The following is a 19,423-nucleotide window of genomic DNA, read 5'->3' as shown; positions in this document are numbered from 1 at the left end:
GGAAGATAATAAGGCAGCGACACCCGCAGTCAGATGTCATCAGCGCGTGACGACAGTGACGCCCATCATGGCATCGCACACAACTTTACACCGCTGCTGTGTGCAGATGCGTCTGCTGCTGCACTTCTCGACCTGGGAGAGCTGGAAGAGTTTTGAGACCTTCGAAGTGAGGACATTCTGGCCAGCGTTCACTGCTTTGAGTTCAAGTTTGAATGAGGATCAGGTGTAGATTATTGGAAGGGCTACGTTAAAATCTTGTATTTAGTTTCAGGGCTCAGATTTGAAATGGGATTGGATGTAGCTGAATGTAAAAGCTGCAACTAAATTTAGTTTAGGATTTGGGTTCATGGTTCATATTTGAACTGGTATCAGATTTTAGCTTGGGTTATGATTATGAATAATGAAAGTTAGTGATAGCTGAGATTAAAATAGGATCAACACTAGAATAAGCGTTAGATTTACATTCGTGATAAGGTCACATTTCATTTTTAGATGCAATTGAATTGTTTTTGGATTTTGTTGGTGTTCTTTTCTTATTAGTGATCTGCTTTATTCTTCACACGTTGACACATTTCTAGAAAGTTCTTGAGCATTTTGAAACTACATCAGGAAGGAGTAGGATGACACCATCCCATAGCGTGACGGTGTCATTTTGTGAGCCAGCTCAGCAGTTGTCTCCATTCAGGGTTTTCATGGCGGATTTCCAGTGGCGGCTCTCCGTCGTGGTTTTGATAAGCACGTGAAAATGTGTAATAAACTGCAGCGAACATGCACTCATTTTTATTTAACAACGTGATTTCAAGAAATCAGCACACGTGGTGCGGTAGCTGTCTTTAAGAATAAATCGAAGACATTGTGAGAGTGTGAGCGTGAAGGACGCTGAGATCAAAAATATCACACACAGTTGTTTGTCATGTCAGTTTGATCATAAAGGAGTTTTTTCGCCTTTGGGATAAAATGGTGACACCGTTTATGACGTGAATTCTTTTTTTAAGATTCCTTCAGTCCGTTATTACATATTATCCGTATTTACACTTTGATGGAACATGTAAAACATTGCAAAATCATTCAGTGCATCATGAATGTCACATAAAGTCCTCAATCATATTTAATAATGAGGGAGTGAAGCGTTCAGCTTACCTTTGAGATCCAGACATTTCACACCGCCACCTACACACACACCCTGCTGAGAGAGAGACAGAGAGAGGGGTAGAAGCAAGAGGTGTGAGCGAGAGGCGCGAACACACACACGCACACACACACGCAGATATTTGGCAACAGCAGTGCACCATCCACCCTCCCCAGTCTCTTTCCGCACGGCCTCTCCATCCATGCCACACTGTACCGGTTTCATCAGGGAGGCTTATTGGACGCCAGAGCATGAATTATGAATTTCACACAGTTTACCGCCGCCGTTGATGGTGACACGGCGTCCTAATTAACCAGTGTATAATAATTAGAAACAGCTGGTCATCAGTTGATGTGTTCATTTGCCAGAGCCAGTGTTCCACATACATCTAATTTGACTGCATCAATCACCAGAGGTGGCAGATTTGTGCGGCTGGTGGAAAACACAGATTTTGTTTTCTACTGACGAGCAAAACAGGGATTTTTTTTTTAAAGCTTCCATTAATATATGATGGTAAAATGAGATTCTGTGACACGGGATCATTAAGGCTTTTTCTTTTTAAATATAAGCATGTTTCACCTCTGACAGGACAGAGGCTCCTCTCTGACACTGACCAAAAAGGTCTTTTTGTGGATATTTAAAGGCAGCACCGTGTCTGAACTGTGCCTCTTCATTGATCAGCACAGGCTGAGGACTGCTGCCTGACGATCAAATGCTGGTTCAAAGAATTATTCCATAAGAACACAGCTCTCAGTGGGAGACGTTAGGATGTTTAGCATGAAAGCTGAGTATTAATTGAAAATGTCAGTTAGTGGATTGGTGAATTAGGGACCACCAGGGGGCCCCAAAAGTGAGCAAATTAAAAATAGTCTCTGTGGTTCTCGCCATTCATTTGTATTTTTCTCAAGAAGAAGAAGATTTTTTGTAGCTGAATGGTTTTAATTGGAGTAGTTTTAGACATCTATACATTACAATGATAATTCTAAAGATGTTAAACAATTTTGTAAGAAAAAATATGTTTGCTGAAAACTGTCCTCTCAACCAGCTTCTCACTGCGAGTGGTGGGCTCTTATGTGAACACTCCAGCTCTGGTTCTGAGAAATTTCCGCAGTTGTGATTTTGTTCTTGCTGGTTTGAAGTAGGCGGGCTGGGCCACTGTCAATCAATTGCGATCAAACCATGCCCACAGGATGAAGAAGATCAGAGTTTGTGCCATAATAATAAACATACATTTTAATAAGTTATAATGGTGAAATGCTTCTTACACTCTTGACCTTTGCTTGATGCTTATTCAGACATGAACATTTAATGTCATGAAGAAAAAACAGGTTTTTTAGGAACATTTGAAGGGCTGACAGCCTTCAGTATCATGTCACAAGATGAAATTAGACACCAATTTACAGCCTCTTCTTGTTGCTTTTTATTAACAAAAACGAAATTGCGTGCGAGGTGCCCAATTCTGCTCAGGGCCCCAAAAAAACCTGGTCCCAGCCCTGCCAGCCCTCCGTGTCAGTCAAAGCCTGGCTTTCTGACTGCCTTCCCAGCACCGACTCATCTTGGCTGGCTCACTGAATTGCCGCCTTATTTGCGAGCAGCGCCTTGTTTCGTCTCTCGTTGCTAAATATGATTCATTGTTCAAAGGGACGCGGGGAGTACAAAAGGACTTGGAAGGCTTTCCTCGCTCGGCTCTCGTGCTACAGAGAGGAGAGCAAGGCGGGAGACAAAAAGACGGCGGCCATAATGTGCTCCTGTTGAAAGAATTAGACAGATCAATGGGACATAAATTGCACTGTTTATGTATACAAGAGGCTGGTGTGTAATTGGTAGAGGTGGTTGAATTTCCCCCGTAATCATCTTAACTGAGACACACGCGCACACGCGCAAGCACAAATGTGTCTACATGCACATTAACACACTTAAACATGTTCGGGAATGTGTGTGTGTATGTACAGTGTGTGTATACACTGCATGTGTATGTGCTTTAACACGCAGGGCTGTATACAGTATATAAATAACGCAGGTTTTCTGCCACTGTGAGTTGTTTTTTTTAAATGTTCCAAACACCAAGAAACAAAATCTGATTCATTCACAATTATTAGGTGACAACAGGCAACCTCTGCATTAGAAACGCTGCAATGAACATGCACGTTGTCCCTTGTGACAATTCAATAAAATGTTTAATAATCTTTAAAACACACTTTATGAATGTCAGTCTTTTTCATCGTATGCAGAACCTTAGGAAGCTGCTGCCTTTGGATGTGAAACAGACACAGGCATGTTTTTTTTTCCTGCTCTCTATTCCTGAACCACAATGTATTTGTAGCTCCACATTATTCTCTCCTACTTTCACGTTATATGTACACACACGGCAAATATTCTGAAACACTGAGTTCTGTTCTGTGGCGGCTGCTGACGACTGAAAGCTACAGCTCTGCCTCTTAAGCCTGATTGGTAGATCTGTTCTGTGAATCATTCCACCAGGTTCCTTTAACCCCTTTAGACCATAAAATGTTCCTGTTCTCATTCCTATACCTGTGAGCAGAAACGCTGACCAGAGTCATCATTTTGCATCACATTAAACTGTATTACCATCAGCAACTAGAACTCAGTTTAGGAATATATACAGCATGAAAATCAAACGTCTTTAAACCATCACTTGTGCTTCTTTCTTACAGATTCATGCAGTTGCAAGTTATCCTGATTTAAACTTTAGTCAGATTTATCTTGGCCTTCTCTGGCTCTGTACCTCACACAGCTCTGCTTCCCGTCCCAAAAAGCAACCTCACACCCACTTCAGCTCCTTATTTGATTCATCACAAACATGTCATCAACGTGTAAAACTGAAAATACTTCAAAATGGGATCCAAATGGCTGCAACAACACCACTCTCTTTTTGAGGAGTCTTGTTTTGTTGGTCTTTTTTCTTTTTTTTCCTTTAGTGAAACCGGGCTGGGCGGAGCGTTTTCAGAACCGCCTCAAGCTTTTTGGCTTAGAGCACAAAGAAAAGTTGTTTGGGGTGGTTATGTCCATCCTGCTCCATTCATCTCTTTTACTGACTTTGTGTGCATTTCTGTCACCTCTGAATTTCTGTTTGTTCTGTCACAGCAGCAGCAGCAGCAGCGGCAACAACGGCAACAACAACAACAGAAAGTGTCCCTGCGCGCTGGCGCCCGGCTGGCCACTGCTTGTGAAACCGGTTTGTTTGTGGCGCCGAGCCAACGGACGACGCTCGGTAAGAATTTGCAAGCAACTGGCTGGCTACCCCTATCACACTCCCAAACACACACACACACACACACACGCCGACACACACGTGGAGAAAGAGAGGGAAACACACACGCAGCACTTCCTCCTCCTCACAAGAAATACAGCGGCGGCTGTTTTTCATCTTAATGAATTTCTGAACTTGTTCATTCCCTCTCCGCTCGCCGCTGCCTCATGGTGAAAGACGGAAACCGAAGGCGTCGGCTGCCAAATCAATTGATGTGTCAGGAGGGAGAGAGGACAAAATGGAGTGATAAAAAGAAAAAGTGTTCCCTCCCTCACACACACAGGCAGCGGGAAAAGACAGAGAACGGGAGGGGGGGGGATCTGGTTTCCAAACTTGACTTCCACAGAAGTCATCTCTGGCGCATTCGCTGTGCTTCAGTCACCATCCAGAGCTGCTCTACCTCTCCGCCTGGCTTTGTATTAAAAACTGTTTGACTGCACTATTTTTCTCTTAACCCATTTAATTAACTGACAAAAATATAAATAAATATATATTTGGATGTATTTTTAACATGCGTTTTCAGAGCTGTTAGGGGTTGAACCCCCCCACATACACACACACACATTTTCCTTTCAGCATCTTTTCTGCAATAAAGGATGAATTATTTAAAATAACACGACCTTTTATCTCACACCCTTTGAAGGCAGCAAATTAAAAATGTAAATTGGGAGCTAATTAATATGCAAATGTATTCATTCGCTGTTAACAATTAGCAATTAAAGCTGCAGTGTCTAGAAAGAGCACAGACAAAATTAGTAACTTCATTTATCATTTAAAAAAAAGAGAGATCTAAAAACGTACATAAAATTCTAATTGACTTTCACAGTATATCCCACTGTCACTGCCTTTGTTCACCCGCACTGCTTCTGAAACATATGATAGCACGCGTTTAGCGACTTAATTAATGCCACTTTGTGTAAAATATACTGTCCCCTTAAATGCTTGATGTCAAAAATAATGTACACATTCAAGGCTGAGTGGCGACTGCCTGGTGTGTGAATGTGTTTCAGAGTGTGTGAGCGGCGCGTCGCACAGCCTCAGCGCTCTGATCCGTGTGTTTGGGTTTGTTGCACGTTTAACTCTCTGCTGAATTTCAGATTTAGCTCTGCAAGTTTTGTGCTTCTACCAGTGTACGGAGGGTGTAGAATAAGAAGCTGGCGCCTATAATAAATGCACGCTTTTGTAACATTTCTGAATGTGGATAACGTGTTGTGAAATAGGCCATCGTCTCGCCCTGTCTAACTGCACTGTGTGCTGACGGAGGGAGCCTGTGCTGAGGGATCCTGGGAGTCCTTCATCAGCAGCATCTGCTCATTGGCACAAACATTTGATTTGATTCGATCGATCTTTATTTCAGACTTAAAGCTAAAATAAATTAGAATGAGATGGAAAACAAAAATCCGAGCGCGTACACGGCTACCAAATGATGATCTAATAACTGCCCTGCTAAGAATGCATGAATCAGAACATATAAGCTCCACAATCCAGACAAGAAAAAAAGTTCTGTATATGCAGACATATGCAGACATATGCAGACATGTGTGTGTATACAAGACAACTCAGCACACTGAGGTCATGTCTTTGGTGCTATTCTGGGAATTTGGGGGGTTTAACCATATGGGGGAAGGTACATTGTACACGCAAAAACTTGGCGTGTTGTTTACAGGCTGATTCTTGTGTTTTTAGACCAAATATAGCAGCCTATATTACGCAGAAAACATGTGAATTTAACACATTTCACATGTGAAATGTAAGATGTGAGAGGATCAGATTTGCATGTAATTTCACATGTGAAGAAAATATCAGGAAACTTAACAGACCTGTTTTTGTTTGCAAGGCAAACAGTTCTGATGGGTTTGTGGTTCTGCTGGAAGATCCTGCCTTTCTCTTCAGGACAGGAAGAGGTGGCTCGATCTTAAAATGAAAGTAGCAGCTTTGTTAGCAGGATTCTGCACTCTGAGCCGAAGCATCTAAAAAGGAGGAAAACTAGAGGCAGCTCTCGCAACACATTCTTCATGAATGTGGACCTTAACGTAGGTCTCAGTGGAAATGCTGTTCTTGAATCTTCACTTTTTGTCCTTCTCTGTCTCGTGTTTCTGATGATCCTCAAATGCTGCTCATTTGGGACAAACACATCTTAAAGGTAGAAGTCAAATGACATTATATATTTTTCCTGCTTCTAACAAAACTCATGAAAAGACGACACATGTTATCATGTGACCTACTTACTCACCACGTAGGTGGTCTTATTTGGTCACACAAACTCTTCCCGAGTCAAAACGAACTTTTTTCACATGTGCTTATTGTTGTAGGATGTTAACTCCTCCTCGATCCCAAAGAAACACTACAGAGACTGTGAGCATTCTCCAGTTTAATGGGATGGAGGCAGAAATACACATCCGAAAACCTGAGCAAATAAAACCAAAACTATGTGTATGGATAGACTCCACTAGAATAAATTCTACTACTCATTTTGCAGTGTGCATGAACTGGATCCTGTAGCGTCAGAGCCACACATGCAGTCATTTAGGGGAGCTGGAAAGTGAAGAGATGAAATGTGAGGAGAATGACATGGTTGTTTATATGCACCAGCTGAGCAGAGGTGCAGACTCTTTATGTGCTGGCTTTTTGGGAAACGTTTGGTCATTTTGGTGACGGAGCATCTCCCCCTGTGCGAACCCTCAACGAGTCCAGCCCTGTAATATTACACTACTTACAAAAGCACTCATATTACTTGTGCGACCACCCAACCGTGCAAATTCAATTCAGCCTAATAGTGCACCACCAATAGTGCGTCACACATGCCATTCAGTTTAACTGCAACTGCTCCGAATTCAATTAGAGGCAGAGAATGTAAAATAGACTCTTTTACACGTAGACGAGGTTTTATCCTTTTTAAGTTATTCATGCTGTTTCCCAAACGGCATTAGAGCAAAATTGTGTAAAAGTACAATACAAAGGCTGTAGAGTCAGTGTGTTTTAAATAAAGCATGTTGTGTCTGACAGTGTGTGTCTGTGTGTCTGAATGACAGACTGAAGTGTGTTAGCGGCGGGTCCCGTGGTGATCCTCATCCCGACCCATACTCCCCGCTTCTCTTTTTTTGTTTTTTTTTCCGTGTGATCGCGGCGGCTGCCACTGTATGGCATTTCAAATGCGCCACTAACCGCCCCGTTATCGCCGTCTCGGCCTGTAATGAGAGGAGCGACATATGTCCGGTCCCCCTGCTGTTTCCTGATAAGCGCTCACATTCAGACTCATGCAGGAGCACTCCTCCACCTCCTCCTTCTCCTCGCTGTGCTTTTATTTTGTATGCAAAACGTGCTAACAACCGCAGAGGAAAAAAGTGTGGCACTTACTTAGTGACATTTACCTCGCTGCAGACTATTCCACACGGGGGGGTGCAATAACAATCAGCATGCATTTAATTTAAAAGAAAAAAATGTTCCCTTTAGAATTAGGCAGGCAGGGAAAGATATAGCTTTCTCCCTCCCTCTCTCTCTCTCTCTCTCTGTGTGTGTGTGTGTGTGTGTGTGTGTGTGTGTGTGTGTGGAAGGAGCCATAACAGTTGTGCCGGCAGACTTCCGCAGTGCAACATTAATGCTAATCAAAAGAGCTGAGAAAGCAGCAGCGGTCTGTAAAAACAGATTTTCTCTTGTCTTTTCAGTCCTGGATGCCCCCCCCCCCCCCCCCCCCCCCCCCCCCTCCCCTCCCCCTCCTCAGAGGGATTTATGGATTTATCTTAGGAAAACAACATTTGTGGATACTGAATCTGACCCCATGAATTTAAGGAGAGGCATAAGTTGTGTTAAGTTGCGGTAATTGATTTCTCTTCAGTCCACTCAACTGAATAATCTGCAAGAGAAACAACCACTAAGCTATTCATTAGAAGATTTGCCAACATGCAGCTAATTCCGGGCTTATTCTCCAAACATCATGGAAAGAATACAAACTCATAGTGTGAGCTTGCTTGATTTAGAGTCCTTTTGTGTTTGGAGGGTTGAGAAATACTTCACTTAAAACCCAGAAACTATAGTTCTGTTTTGTTTTTCTCAGTAAATAAAATCAATCAATAAATCACCATTGGCACAATATGTTAGAAAGAAAACTGAGCCAATCAATCTTTTTAAATCTGAATTCTGGGAGGATAGTTTATTTCCTTGAATTTGGAATGGAGGGGAAAACGCTGTGATAGTATAACTGACTTTAGTTGTGATTTCAGGAAAAAGAAAAAAAAAAGAGATTTCTCTTTAAAATATTCAGTGTTTTGGCTCTATTATTTCATCAGAGAGTCAGAGTTTTGTGACCTGACTGCAAGAACAAATACACATTTACTTCTAAAAAAACTTCTGTCAAATGACTGATGGTTTGATATCCCATCATGCTCTGTTTACATGGTAAATCCATTTTAGACGATGTATTTTGTTTTGTTAGAACCTCCAAGCTTCACAAACAAATGTGGAACGTTTGGCTTTGGAAAAGACTTGGGACATTTTGCATGGCCTGAATTAGTGACATGAAATCTTTATTGTCTGTCACACATACACGTGTATGTGTGCATGTTTGTGAATCTGTGCTGTATATACAGTATGTGGTTATATGCATGTATCATGTGTGTTTGTATTCATTGTCGGGACAGAAGCTTTGAAGAGCAACCAGCAGGTTGGAGACTCCAGTGAATCAACGTGTAGAAACTATAAATGCAGCGTCCTCTGGTGTCATTTTTGTGAGAGAATTTTTCCTCTGCAGCCACAAAAAAGACAAACTGAAAGTGATGCAACTTAAGGGAAACCAGCCCAGTTTAACAATAAGAAATGAATTGATCTCAATCTTAGTTCAGACACTGAATAGGTCATAACTGTATATTCATATGTACGTGATGGACCACAAACTAAGCACTTCTGAGCAAAACAATACTTGTGTTGTGGTGTGATGAGACTCAGTGGAGAACCGGGTGTCTCGATGAGTGACCGGCGTGTACATACAGCATCTATGAGCATTGGCTAATAACATCTATCGCTGTGTTCACATCACCACATTGGAAAGTTTGCTATCATGTATCAGTCTAATGCTCATTTAACACTGGCAGAAGTAATGATCCTTCCCCACAACACAAACTAAAGTATCAGCTTGTATGTGTTGTACCTCATGCTGCATGGCATAACTGCATTTTATGGTGCTCTAACATTACCACAGGACTGACAGACAGACAGACAGACAGACAGACAGTGAGACAGAAACTGTCCCACATGTAAAGTTGACTTTTTTGAATATTAAAACTGAATCAGAGTAGTTTTATTTCTGTGTTACACTGTGTCCATATTTAAATGATCACTACTTGTATCGCACAGTTTGATGCTGTTAATGATAAGATTAACAGTTTTAACTTGAGGCCCTATCTCCAGGCAGTGCCACTAATCAGCTTACAGGCAGGTTGTCCACATACGGCCTCATTGGGGTGACAGTCAATAAAACTAATCACAATCACAGCGTCATACTGCATAACAGGGGTCACATGACTGGGACTCAAGTCAGGCTCAAGTCACAAATCTGATGGCTTCAACTCCACTTAGAGTTTAACACCAATGATTTGTGAGTTCATTTACACTTGAGCTGTTTGACTTGAGAATAGTTGGCACCTTCCCCCCAGCCCAAACATTAAAAGTATGTTATGGACAAAGTGTGTCAGGAATCAGTTGATTTTCTTAATCAGCTAATGTTAACACAAATCACTCCCGGCAAGTCCACACCTAATTCCCCATACCCACTTTGTTTGAAGCCATCCAACTGCATCCAATCCAGTTGCAGGACAGAACAATGAAGAACTAACGTTACATTACTGAGCTCTGTTCGAGGCCTTGTAGTCAAAACGGCATTGCATTTGGTGAAGAGTGCATTATGACTAGTTCAGGACTCCAAACTCCAATTTTGGGACTTGATTGTAAAGACTTAAGACTTGCAAAACAATGACTTGGTCCCACCTCTGCTGTATAACATTTTGTGCAGTTAAGATTATATGTTGAACAGATGAGATATACATGTTGCAGCTGCATACCTCACACATATCCTATATAAATACATACTCTTAATGTCATCGTATATTTATGAATTGCAGTTGCAAACGTAAACTCTGAGTTAACCCCAGCAGCAGAACACAAAATTGGAACATGAGATGTGTCTGTGGATGTACCACATGTGCAGTATCTGGTCAAAAAATACCAACTGACCCATTTAAAAGTAGAAAGCACTCAGAGAGCAAACAGTACTCCCAACTAACGCTGTACAATCCTCAATATTTTATTAATAGAAACTGTTTTAATTAGCATCTGGCTCAACATCACAATACACACATTTTTTCAACAGAGTACCATAAGCAGAAATAAACAGAGACGATGCTCCAAATGCTCTCATGCAGTGTTGAGAAAACTTTTAAAAACCTAATCACTCCATCCTTGGCCTGTGGCCTATTTGTATCCGTCTTAACGGGTTTTTGAGATGTCTCACAAAAAACAAATGTATGACTTTGGCAAAGGATAATGTGAAATGACTTAATATGACTTGTAAGACTGATGTAACTTTGCCTTGATTTCTAATAATCTCAACCTGAAAGTAAAACATCTGTGCTGGGTTGACTCTAATGTCTTGTGTTAGATACAGGCCAACTGCCTCATCCTTGGTGGATCAGGAAAGGGGGGCAGGTGTACAGGTGGACAAGAGTAGAGCTTTTGGTGACCTGCAGTATCCTCTGTCAGAGACTCCATGACGGTTGATGCACACATGCTTAAAGGACAAGATGTTAAAATAACACACCTCACCATCACAGCAGCCTCTCAGCTGCCATCGTGGTTGAATTACAGTGTCTAAAGGCAGGAGGGCTGTGAAGTCCCAACTCTTCATCTGCAACACGCACCAGGCACCAAAGCCAGCTAGCTCGCCTTTCCTGTGGACTGAACTTCCTGACATTTCTGCACCGAAAAAATAATTTGCCATGATGTAAAATTGTGAAATGTAGTGTAAAATAACCGTAAAAAAAGACTCACAAAATTACAGCCACTGACGCTCCTCACCACACTGAGCTGAGGCAGAGTCAAAGACACCGACTCCCTTCATGTGACAAAATATGATTCAATGTTGGAAAAAAGCACTTTCCTCAAAAATTCTGAATCTGAGTTTGTGCCCTTATGTCCTGCAAAACATATAAAATCATTAACTTATACTCATTCAAGCACTGACTTTCCAAATGGTCATTTTCAGACAAAGTTAAGTATATTTAATACAAAATTTAATCTGGAAGTTGTTTTTTAATGTTGGTGTAATTGTTATAATCTGAGTCATCATTTTGGAGCTGTTGTATTTCTGTTTTTATTCAGTTTGAGCTTGAATACTAAAACGAAGATCGATCAATCAATTAAAAAAATGCCCCTCTCTCCCTGGGGGAGACACCAACCTTACAGCGCCTGCATTAGCTCCTAATGTGTTCCACAGTTATTCCTCAATTTGAATATAAATCACTGGAGTTAAGCTCGTCGCTCGTGCCAAAACAGTCATGTAGAGACGGAGCTTGATCGTCTCAATTATCTTTCTAATCACAGAGTGAGCCAAACAGAAACAGAGAGGGGAGCTGCAGACTGCACGGTGAAACCTGACAGTTTCAGCACGGTGGCCTCAGAGCCCTGGATGGCTCCAACCGATTATTGTTTACCACACCTATGAAGATGTCACGAACAGCGATGCTGTTTTATCCACTTACAACATTTCAAAGGAGTGCAAAGGGGCCCAAGGGTGCAATAAAAAAGCTTTAAAATAGTCTTCAACGCTGGTCCTCGGGGAATCACCCCTCGCCTGAAAAGACCTAATTTAATAAATTTGCTCTTTAGGCATTTGTCTTTTCGTTTTGCATCGTCTTATTATGGATTCATTCGCAGGCAGCCCTTTTGGTCTAAATATTGCCCCTCTTAGCTAATGCTTAACCATACATATTTTACTCTTCGAGCAGGACCACCTACATTCGTTTCCAATGCAACTGGGTTCATTAGCACCTCGGAGATAATACGGCGGCTCTATGGTTAATGTAAGCACTAAGTCTCTAATTTTCCACAAATAATTCCCCTTGATCTCAAGGAAAATTTATGCCGTGGGGGGTGGGAGGGTGCTGCTGGTCCAAGTAAAGTAAGTATGTACATAAACTGAATTATAAATGGCAGCTTGTGTGTTTCAAGTGCGGCTAAGAGAAAATAAATGGGTTTATTTTATTGGAGAGGCAGAGAAAACTGAGAGAGAGATTTTTTTCATGCTTGCACTTGATTGTGATATATTGTTGCTTTAAACTACAGAGTAATGAGGGATTTCTCATATTAGTATGACCCAAGTAGAATCATACATTCTGAGAGCAACACCTCTGCAACTATGAGATAGATTTTTCTTTGCATATCATTTATTTTATTTCAAAAGGGAAAAAAGACAATCAGAAGGCGTTTTTTCTGAAGGTGAGACAGAATACAAGGCAAATTTTAGAGGCGCCACAGTTACATGCAGTCAATGGAAAGACGTGTGGGCACGATTAGATGCAAATTCTCCTGGGATGATCCAAACTGATGCGAGGACACTTTATGAAACCCGCCGAGACAACAAAGAAAAGAAAAAGGACAGAGACTGGAAGAAGAGGAAAATAGCAGAACTGGAACAGGACATTTCTCTCGCTACTTTAAAGCTTATTTAGTGCGCTGGCTGCTCGTGGCGAATAAACACGCGATGCACTGTCAGCAGTGACATTTGCGCAAATGACGTGAGATGAGGTGAAAATTTGCTTTGCTTTCTGTCTGAACGTACCTTTAAAGAACTCATGCAGGCTCAAAGTGGCAGGCTGTCTCTTGTCTCTCAGCAGCCTGGAGCTTGTGGGTGTGTTTTCACTGAGCCCTTCATTTAAATACTCTGCTCTGCTGAGTTATGTTATGTGATGTTATGTTATGTAAGCCGAAGTAGATTGCTGAAGTCGTACTGTAAGAACTGGGAAGCTGTTTAACACAATAAACTGTTCCTTTGTGTTTTAAGGTCTTTTATGCGTGTTGAGTGGAGTAGGAAACATTATGAAAGCTGTTTCTGGGGCGCCTCAGTGGTAGAGCTGCATGTTGTCCCCTCTGTCCCGGCCTTTACTGTCGCTATCACATAATATAGAAGAAATGCTAGAAAAAATAAGCTTAAAAAAATAATACATTTTCTGTTTCGCGAGGGAATAAAATTTATTATGATTGGTTGTTACCAGGTTGTCGCACCTGGTGATTAGAGGCACTGCGACAAACAATTCTTTTCATATAAAAAATATCCCCCAGTCAAAGGTGGCGTCTATTTGAGAAGCTGGTACCAGCAATGTATGACAACTGTTACTTAAAAAATGACTGAAACGATCATTTGATTATCAAAATAGCTGCTCCAAATTTCCTGTCTGATTGACTCATCTATTAATTGACTGATCGATTAATTGACTAATAAATTAATTGACTAATGGTTTCAGCTCTATCACAGGGCCAATCATTTTATCTCCCATTTTGCTATCAGGACAGCAGTAGAAATATGGCATTCACATTGCAAAGTAATTCAGTAATGTGCACTTGCATGTATTTGATTGGCCACAATCCGATGAGGTCGCATTGTGCTGCAGAGAAAATCGTCTCTCTGCTGGCACCAGTGTTAAATGTAACATTAGTTTTGCAATTCAAGTAATCAGTTATTTATGTTTTAAATTAAGCAATTCATTACTGTTTACATCTCACCATATTTCCCTGGTCCTTTTGTTGCCACGGCTCGTTTCTTTCCTACTTCTTGGGTGTAGCTGAGTACAAGTGGAAGGTGTCCAATCCTGCAGCTGTGTCACTGCGCGTGTAGCGCGATAAGAGCCTTTCCATCGAGGAAGGGTTCACGTTATTTTGAATTTGTGGTAAAAAAGAGACAGTTATATGATTCAAAGGCAGACGCAGAGCTACGCACCCTCTCAACAATACAACCAACATGAGGAACTTTTGGTAACGCCAAAGTACTGTAGCGAGTAACTTTTCTCAGCTACATAACAAGTAACTTTTAAAAGTAACGTTAACCAACACTGAATGACATAATCTCATAAAAGCACATGTCTTACTTATATTATTGAAAAGAATAAAGACTAAAAATTAGACTGTATCAATCTAATACAACAGCACAGTAAATGTGTTCATATGATGTACCAAACGAGTGAAAGTCAGTGAACTGAACGTCTGTAACTAAAGTACTTGTTCAGGTACCGCTGCACCACACGCTTTAATGACCTTAATGACTGAGGGGACTGCATTGGTTCACGCAGTAATTTTGTTGGACTGAAGACACGGCCCCTTCACACTATTCCACTGATCTATAGGTAACGTGCCAAAAAAAACCCCCACAGCGATGCACCAACAAAGGCAGGGAGGGGGGAGTCCGCTGGCTAAAACAACAGTGTTTAAAATGTTGGAGAAAAAGTGTTTTATGAGGAAGGACATGCATTCACCATATTTGTTTGACCTCAAAGACACATATGCACAATGCATTGTGGTGAGAAGCGCTGAACGTAAACAGAAACTTTGTGTACTTACAGGAAAACTGCACTTTAATCCTGAAAATAACGACGTAATGTCTTGATTTAGAACAAGAACTCTGACAAAATTCTTGCAAGTCTTTTCTATTAAAACACTTTTCTCTTTTATACATCATAAACACACACTGTAAAAGTGTGAATTATAGAAAGAAAATAGATCCTCATCAGATAAATCAGTGCTGCAATAAATATACATGTGTGTGTGCGTAGCCTACAGCTGTGAATTATCTGCATTCGCACTAGCTTGAGCCTTGCAGTTAACCTGCTCTTAGCCTCTTGTTTGCAGTGAAGATGCTGTTAGCGTTCTGCAGCAATAAGCTGATTGGGGCCGATGGAACCAAATGATTTAAATTAACCAAGGAGTTCTCAAATGTGTGTATGTACACACTCACTGTACTACACATACAGCATGTGTTGTTGCTTCAAAATCAGTAAATCTGTCTGTAAGCTTGTAATGTTACATGAAGGTGCCTTTGTTTTAATAAAACCTTGAGTGTGTGAGGCTTGCACCAGGTTATACTGTTGATATTAAGATCCTTTCTGGAGTGCTGTAATATCACTGCATGGTACAGTTATTTTATGAGCAGAGTTGCTGATGTTGCATATGAGAACAGGGTTACACACACTTCATTTAAAGCAATATATCACTGCATTCATAAGCTTCATCAGGTTGGAGTTTAGACGTCTAGCATGAGGATCTGTTGTCACCACTGACGGGGATCTCCTACTGCCTCGCCAAGGACCAGATAGTGACTGGATCAGGGTCAAATTATAATTCTTTGCCTAATTCTTAACTCTTAATAATATCACTTATAATCTTAAAAAATTCTAAGTTTTAGGAGAAATCTAATCAATCTTTTCTTCAAAAAATGCACAGAGTCTGGAAAAAGAGTCGGAGTCCAGAAGAGTTGAGTCCAGGGAGCTTTATTCTCTTTACAGATCAAAAAGCCCGGGCAAGTCCTGCCCAAAATGCCCAAATTCTGTTCTGCGCATCACCTTTTATACATTTGTCAGGGGGCTTGGCCACACAGTTTGGCCACATCCTTTTTATCAAGTTACATCTTTACACTGATTTTATTGGTGTTTTCATAGAGGGGGGTCTTCCCCTTTAATGCATAATGAATAATCTCTTACCTAATTTCTGCTGGTAATTTTCCACTGTAGCCTTTAGGGATTTTCCACTGAGATCCCTCTGGCCTCAGTATCTATTGGGATCTTAGGAACTTTCCAGATCGCTGCTTTGTACTAAGTTTGGCAAGTTATCTCTATTCTAGTGTTTTTATTGGTGTCTAGGCAACTCTTAGGACACTTTTTTAAAAGATTTATATAACAGTACATAGGCCAAGCACAACTGGTTATGGGCCTGATTGCCCCCTCTCTAAGGGGTAAAACTACAGTATTTTAAAAGCAAGAAACAAAGATAGGAGAAGTTGTAAAGAAAAGAAAAAAACGACAAACCACCCACTGATCTTCTGATTATGATCAAAGCTACTGAACTGACCCCTGGGTGGGATCGTTTTTTGTTAACTGTCTGTTTTCATGGTTTTCAGTCATATATTTTACTTGTTTCCCACTTGGGAAATCATACTGTACCCCCCTGTTGGGCCCTGACCGCTTAGTGTTGGGAATCACTGAACTAAACTTGTTGGTTATTAAACTTAGCCTATTAATAAATGCTTTGTATGGAACAGAGATTGTGTTTGTTTTGTACTGTATCATTTCAAACTACCAGTGTCCAGTAAGAATTCAAGACTAAAGGTCTTACAGTTTGCCTGATACAGACATAAATGTAAGATCTTAGGCAAAAATCCTCAATACCGGCACAGAATCTGCACATTATAGGTAGAGTCACTTTTTGAGACTTGTTTCAGAGCCTTGCTTCAAAGTTGAACATGTTTTACTGTAGCCATGAACTCAGTGCTGCAGCTGGAGGACCCTGAGACGAGATGGGCTGTACCCAATAAGAGCGCGACAGGAAACTGGGGTGGGAAGGAGGGAGGCACTGGACACGCACACAGACAGTTCTGAGATCAGCTCTGTAAGTTGTGTGCCCCCATATCTTCATAATCATAAAACAAAATGTCTTAAATACAGAAGTTCTGATTTTATATTTGAAAGTTTTGATCTGACTGCTTTTAGTTTTAGTTTGCTTCATTTGAATCATCCCTGCAGTTACTGTACTTCTTCTTGGATTCACATTTTGACACAGTGTTGGGAAATACAGTAAGTTAGTGCGCAGCAGAATGAGCGGTGATAGCCACTGATGACGGCATCAGTCACAGAAACTCAAACTTCAACAGTGAATCCAACAAAGAGACTTGCCTCATGCTGTTTGATTGACACGTACAAAGACTAACACTTATGTGTGAAGCAGCGTACCTGGAGCTGCTGCAGGATGTGCTCTCTGGGTTGGACCTGGTGTCTGCTGCAGCTCTGCTGGTAGGCCACCATTACCTCTGTCAAGGTGAGGCAGCTGTCAGCTAAAATAGAAGAATATACTCATTCACTGCTTTAATGCCTCTGCGTCCCAGTGAGCCATCAGCCGCCATTCAAAAGTGCTTCAGGAGCTCAGAAACGCCGTACCGTAAACTGTGCTGTGCGCAGTGTGTGTGTGTGTGTGTGTGTGTGTGTCTACTACAGGCAAGATGGCAGTCAGTGAGAAGCTGGAAGGACATGAATGTCTGAACAATAAATCAACCAATCAAGCACTTCGATTCATCAACCACAGCCTTATGGGATGGGAAATTCCAGATGTGAGAGAGGACAGAAGATGTTACGACTGAAGCAGTTAAACATTTTGATGTGTGTGTATCCTTTAAAAGCTGGACTGCATTTCAGACATTTGTAGTTTAAAGCATTGATGATAATGAGACGATAAAACATAAATAAAGACCAGCTATTCATAAAACTTGAAACTAGTTACACTATTGTCTTCTCTTCCCTTTAGTCTTAATCATTATCATTATTATTAGTGTGAGAGCTGGCATGTTTCATCGATTCTTTATTTTTTAAATATTAAATTCAGAATGGAAGTCAATGGGGATCACGTTTGAAAATTGAATCTCAACAACTACAAGTGGTTAAATAATCATTCTTTATGGACAGGTGCCCGATCTGGAAATGCTTAACATATTCCAACATGGTACGACTAGCACCACCACATGGCCAGTTATGACATGTTTTGCATTTTGGCAAATAATTCATGAACCTTGCAGTGGAGCAAAGCAATAGGCCACGCCCATTTGCTCCAATAATTCTTCTGCCATTTTTGATCGTTTGGTAAACACATTTTTGGGTTCCTCCGGCACATTGTTCATCTAATCTTCACCAAATGTGCTGCACACCATAAGAAGATGAGTCAAAATAAAACATATGAGTGTGTTTTGGGGAATCACTGACCATTTGTCTGTTGGGTACCAAACCTTTGAAGGTGTGATCTGATATACATGACAGGCCATAACTCTTCAATGTGTAATTGGATTGCAACTGAATTTGGATTTTTACTTTCACATTACTTTTCATTTTCTGTTGTTAATCATCTTGACGAGAGCTGGGATCATTTTAGGAGGGTACTAGCTTATCTTCTTATAAAGACTGGAAGCAGGAAATCAGCTAGCTGGCTGGTTTCAAAGTTAAAAAATAATAAAATATCACTAATTAACACATAGCATCTCATGGACACAAACAGAATGTAAAAATGACAGTTTGTGGTTTTCAGGGAGTGACGTTTTTTACATTTCTGTTCGTGTACGGATTAAACAAATGAGTTATGTGTTATTATAAGATTCAGTGGTGCAGGTGTATTTTTGAACCTTCGGCACGGCCAGGCTAGCTGTCACCCCCTGCTCACAGTCTGTAAGCTAAATGCATCCTGATTAATCAAGGATTTTCCAGAATGTTTGACTTTGTTCAGCAGTAGTTGACCACTGTAAGTATGGAAAAATGCTTCACTTATGTATTTATATATTTATATACACTTAATACACTAATTATTTGTCATTTTTTGTTCAAACCAGACTTGTATTCAACACATTGCTAAGCAGCATCTTACCCTCTCTGTCGGTGTTCCTGTGCTCAGCAAATCCAGATACGATCTGTTCGTCAGGAGGGAAAGACACATGCTTTTCTCCTTTGCTTCTCTTCTTCTGGTTCTTGTTGGGTTTTTCTGCTCCATCATCACTCCGCTCATCATTGTCACTGCAGTGGGTCATCCCTCTGTTCAGGACCCCACCGTGGAGAGAAGGTTCACTTCAATTAAATCAGTCAACACTCAGCGTGTCCAAAACTGCTGTAGCCTGTCGCCTCCAGAAGCCATGGCAACAGGTGCTGAAGATATACTAGTTTGAAGAGGAAGAATAAATGTGTGCAACAGCTGATGTGCAAACAGTTGGACCACTGGCCTTGTCAGATGTGAAGTGCAGC

The 19,423-nt window shown here is 41.0% G+C and overlaps 1 protein-coding gene across 1 annotated transcript in view; it reads right to left on the bottom strand.

Annotated features, from left to right (window-relative positions):
* Positions 1-19,212, bottom strand: part of si:dkey-288a3.2 (protein phosphatase 1 regulatory subunit 37) — a 66,382-nt gene extending 47,170 nt beyond the window's left edge. The window contains exons 1-3 of the mRNA XM_041954100.1: positions 19,053-19,212; positions 17,381-17,481; positions 1,141-1,186 (exon numbers count right to left, since the gene is read on the bottom strand). Coding sequence (XP_041810034.1) covers positions 1,141-1,186; positions 17,381-17,481; positions 19,053-19,212 — 307 coding nt within the window. The remainder of the gene's footprint in view (positions 1-1,140; positions 1,187-17,380; positions 17,482-19,052) is intronic.
* Between the last annotated feature and the right edge of the window lie 211 nt (positions 19,213-19,423).

Source organism: Chelmon rostratus, chromosome 15 (assembly GCF_017976325.1).
Source record: "Chelmon rostratus isolate fCheRos1 chromosome 15, fCheRos1.pri, whole genome shotgun sequence".
Taxonomy (NCBI): domain Eukaryota; kingdom Metazoa; phylum Chordata; class Actinopteri; order Chaetodontiformes; family Chaetodontidae; genus Chelmon; species Chelmon rostratus.
Note: the sequence above shows the minus strand (reverse complement) of the source record. Positions and strands in the feature narration are given on the sequence as shown.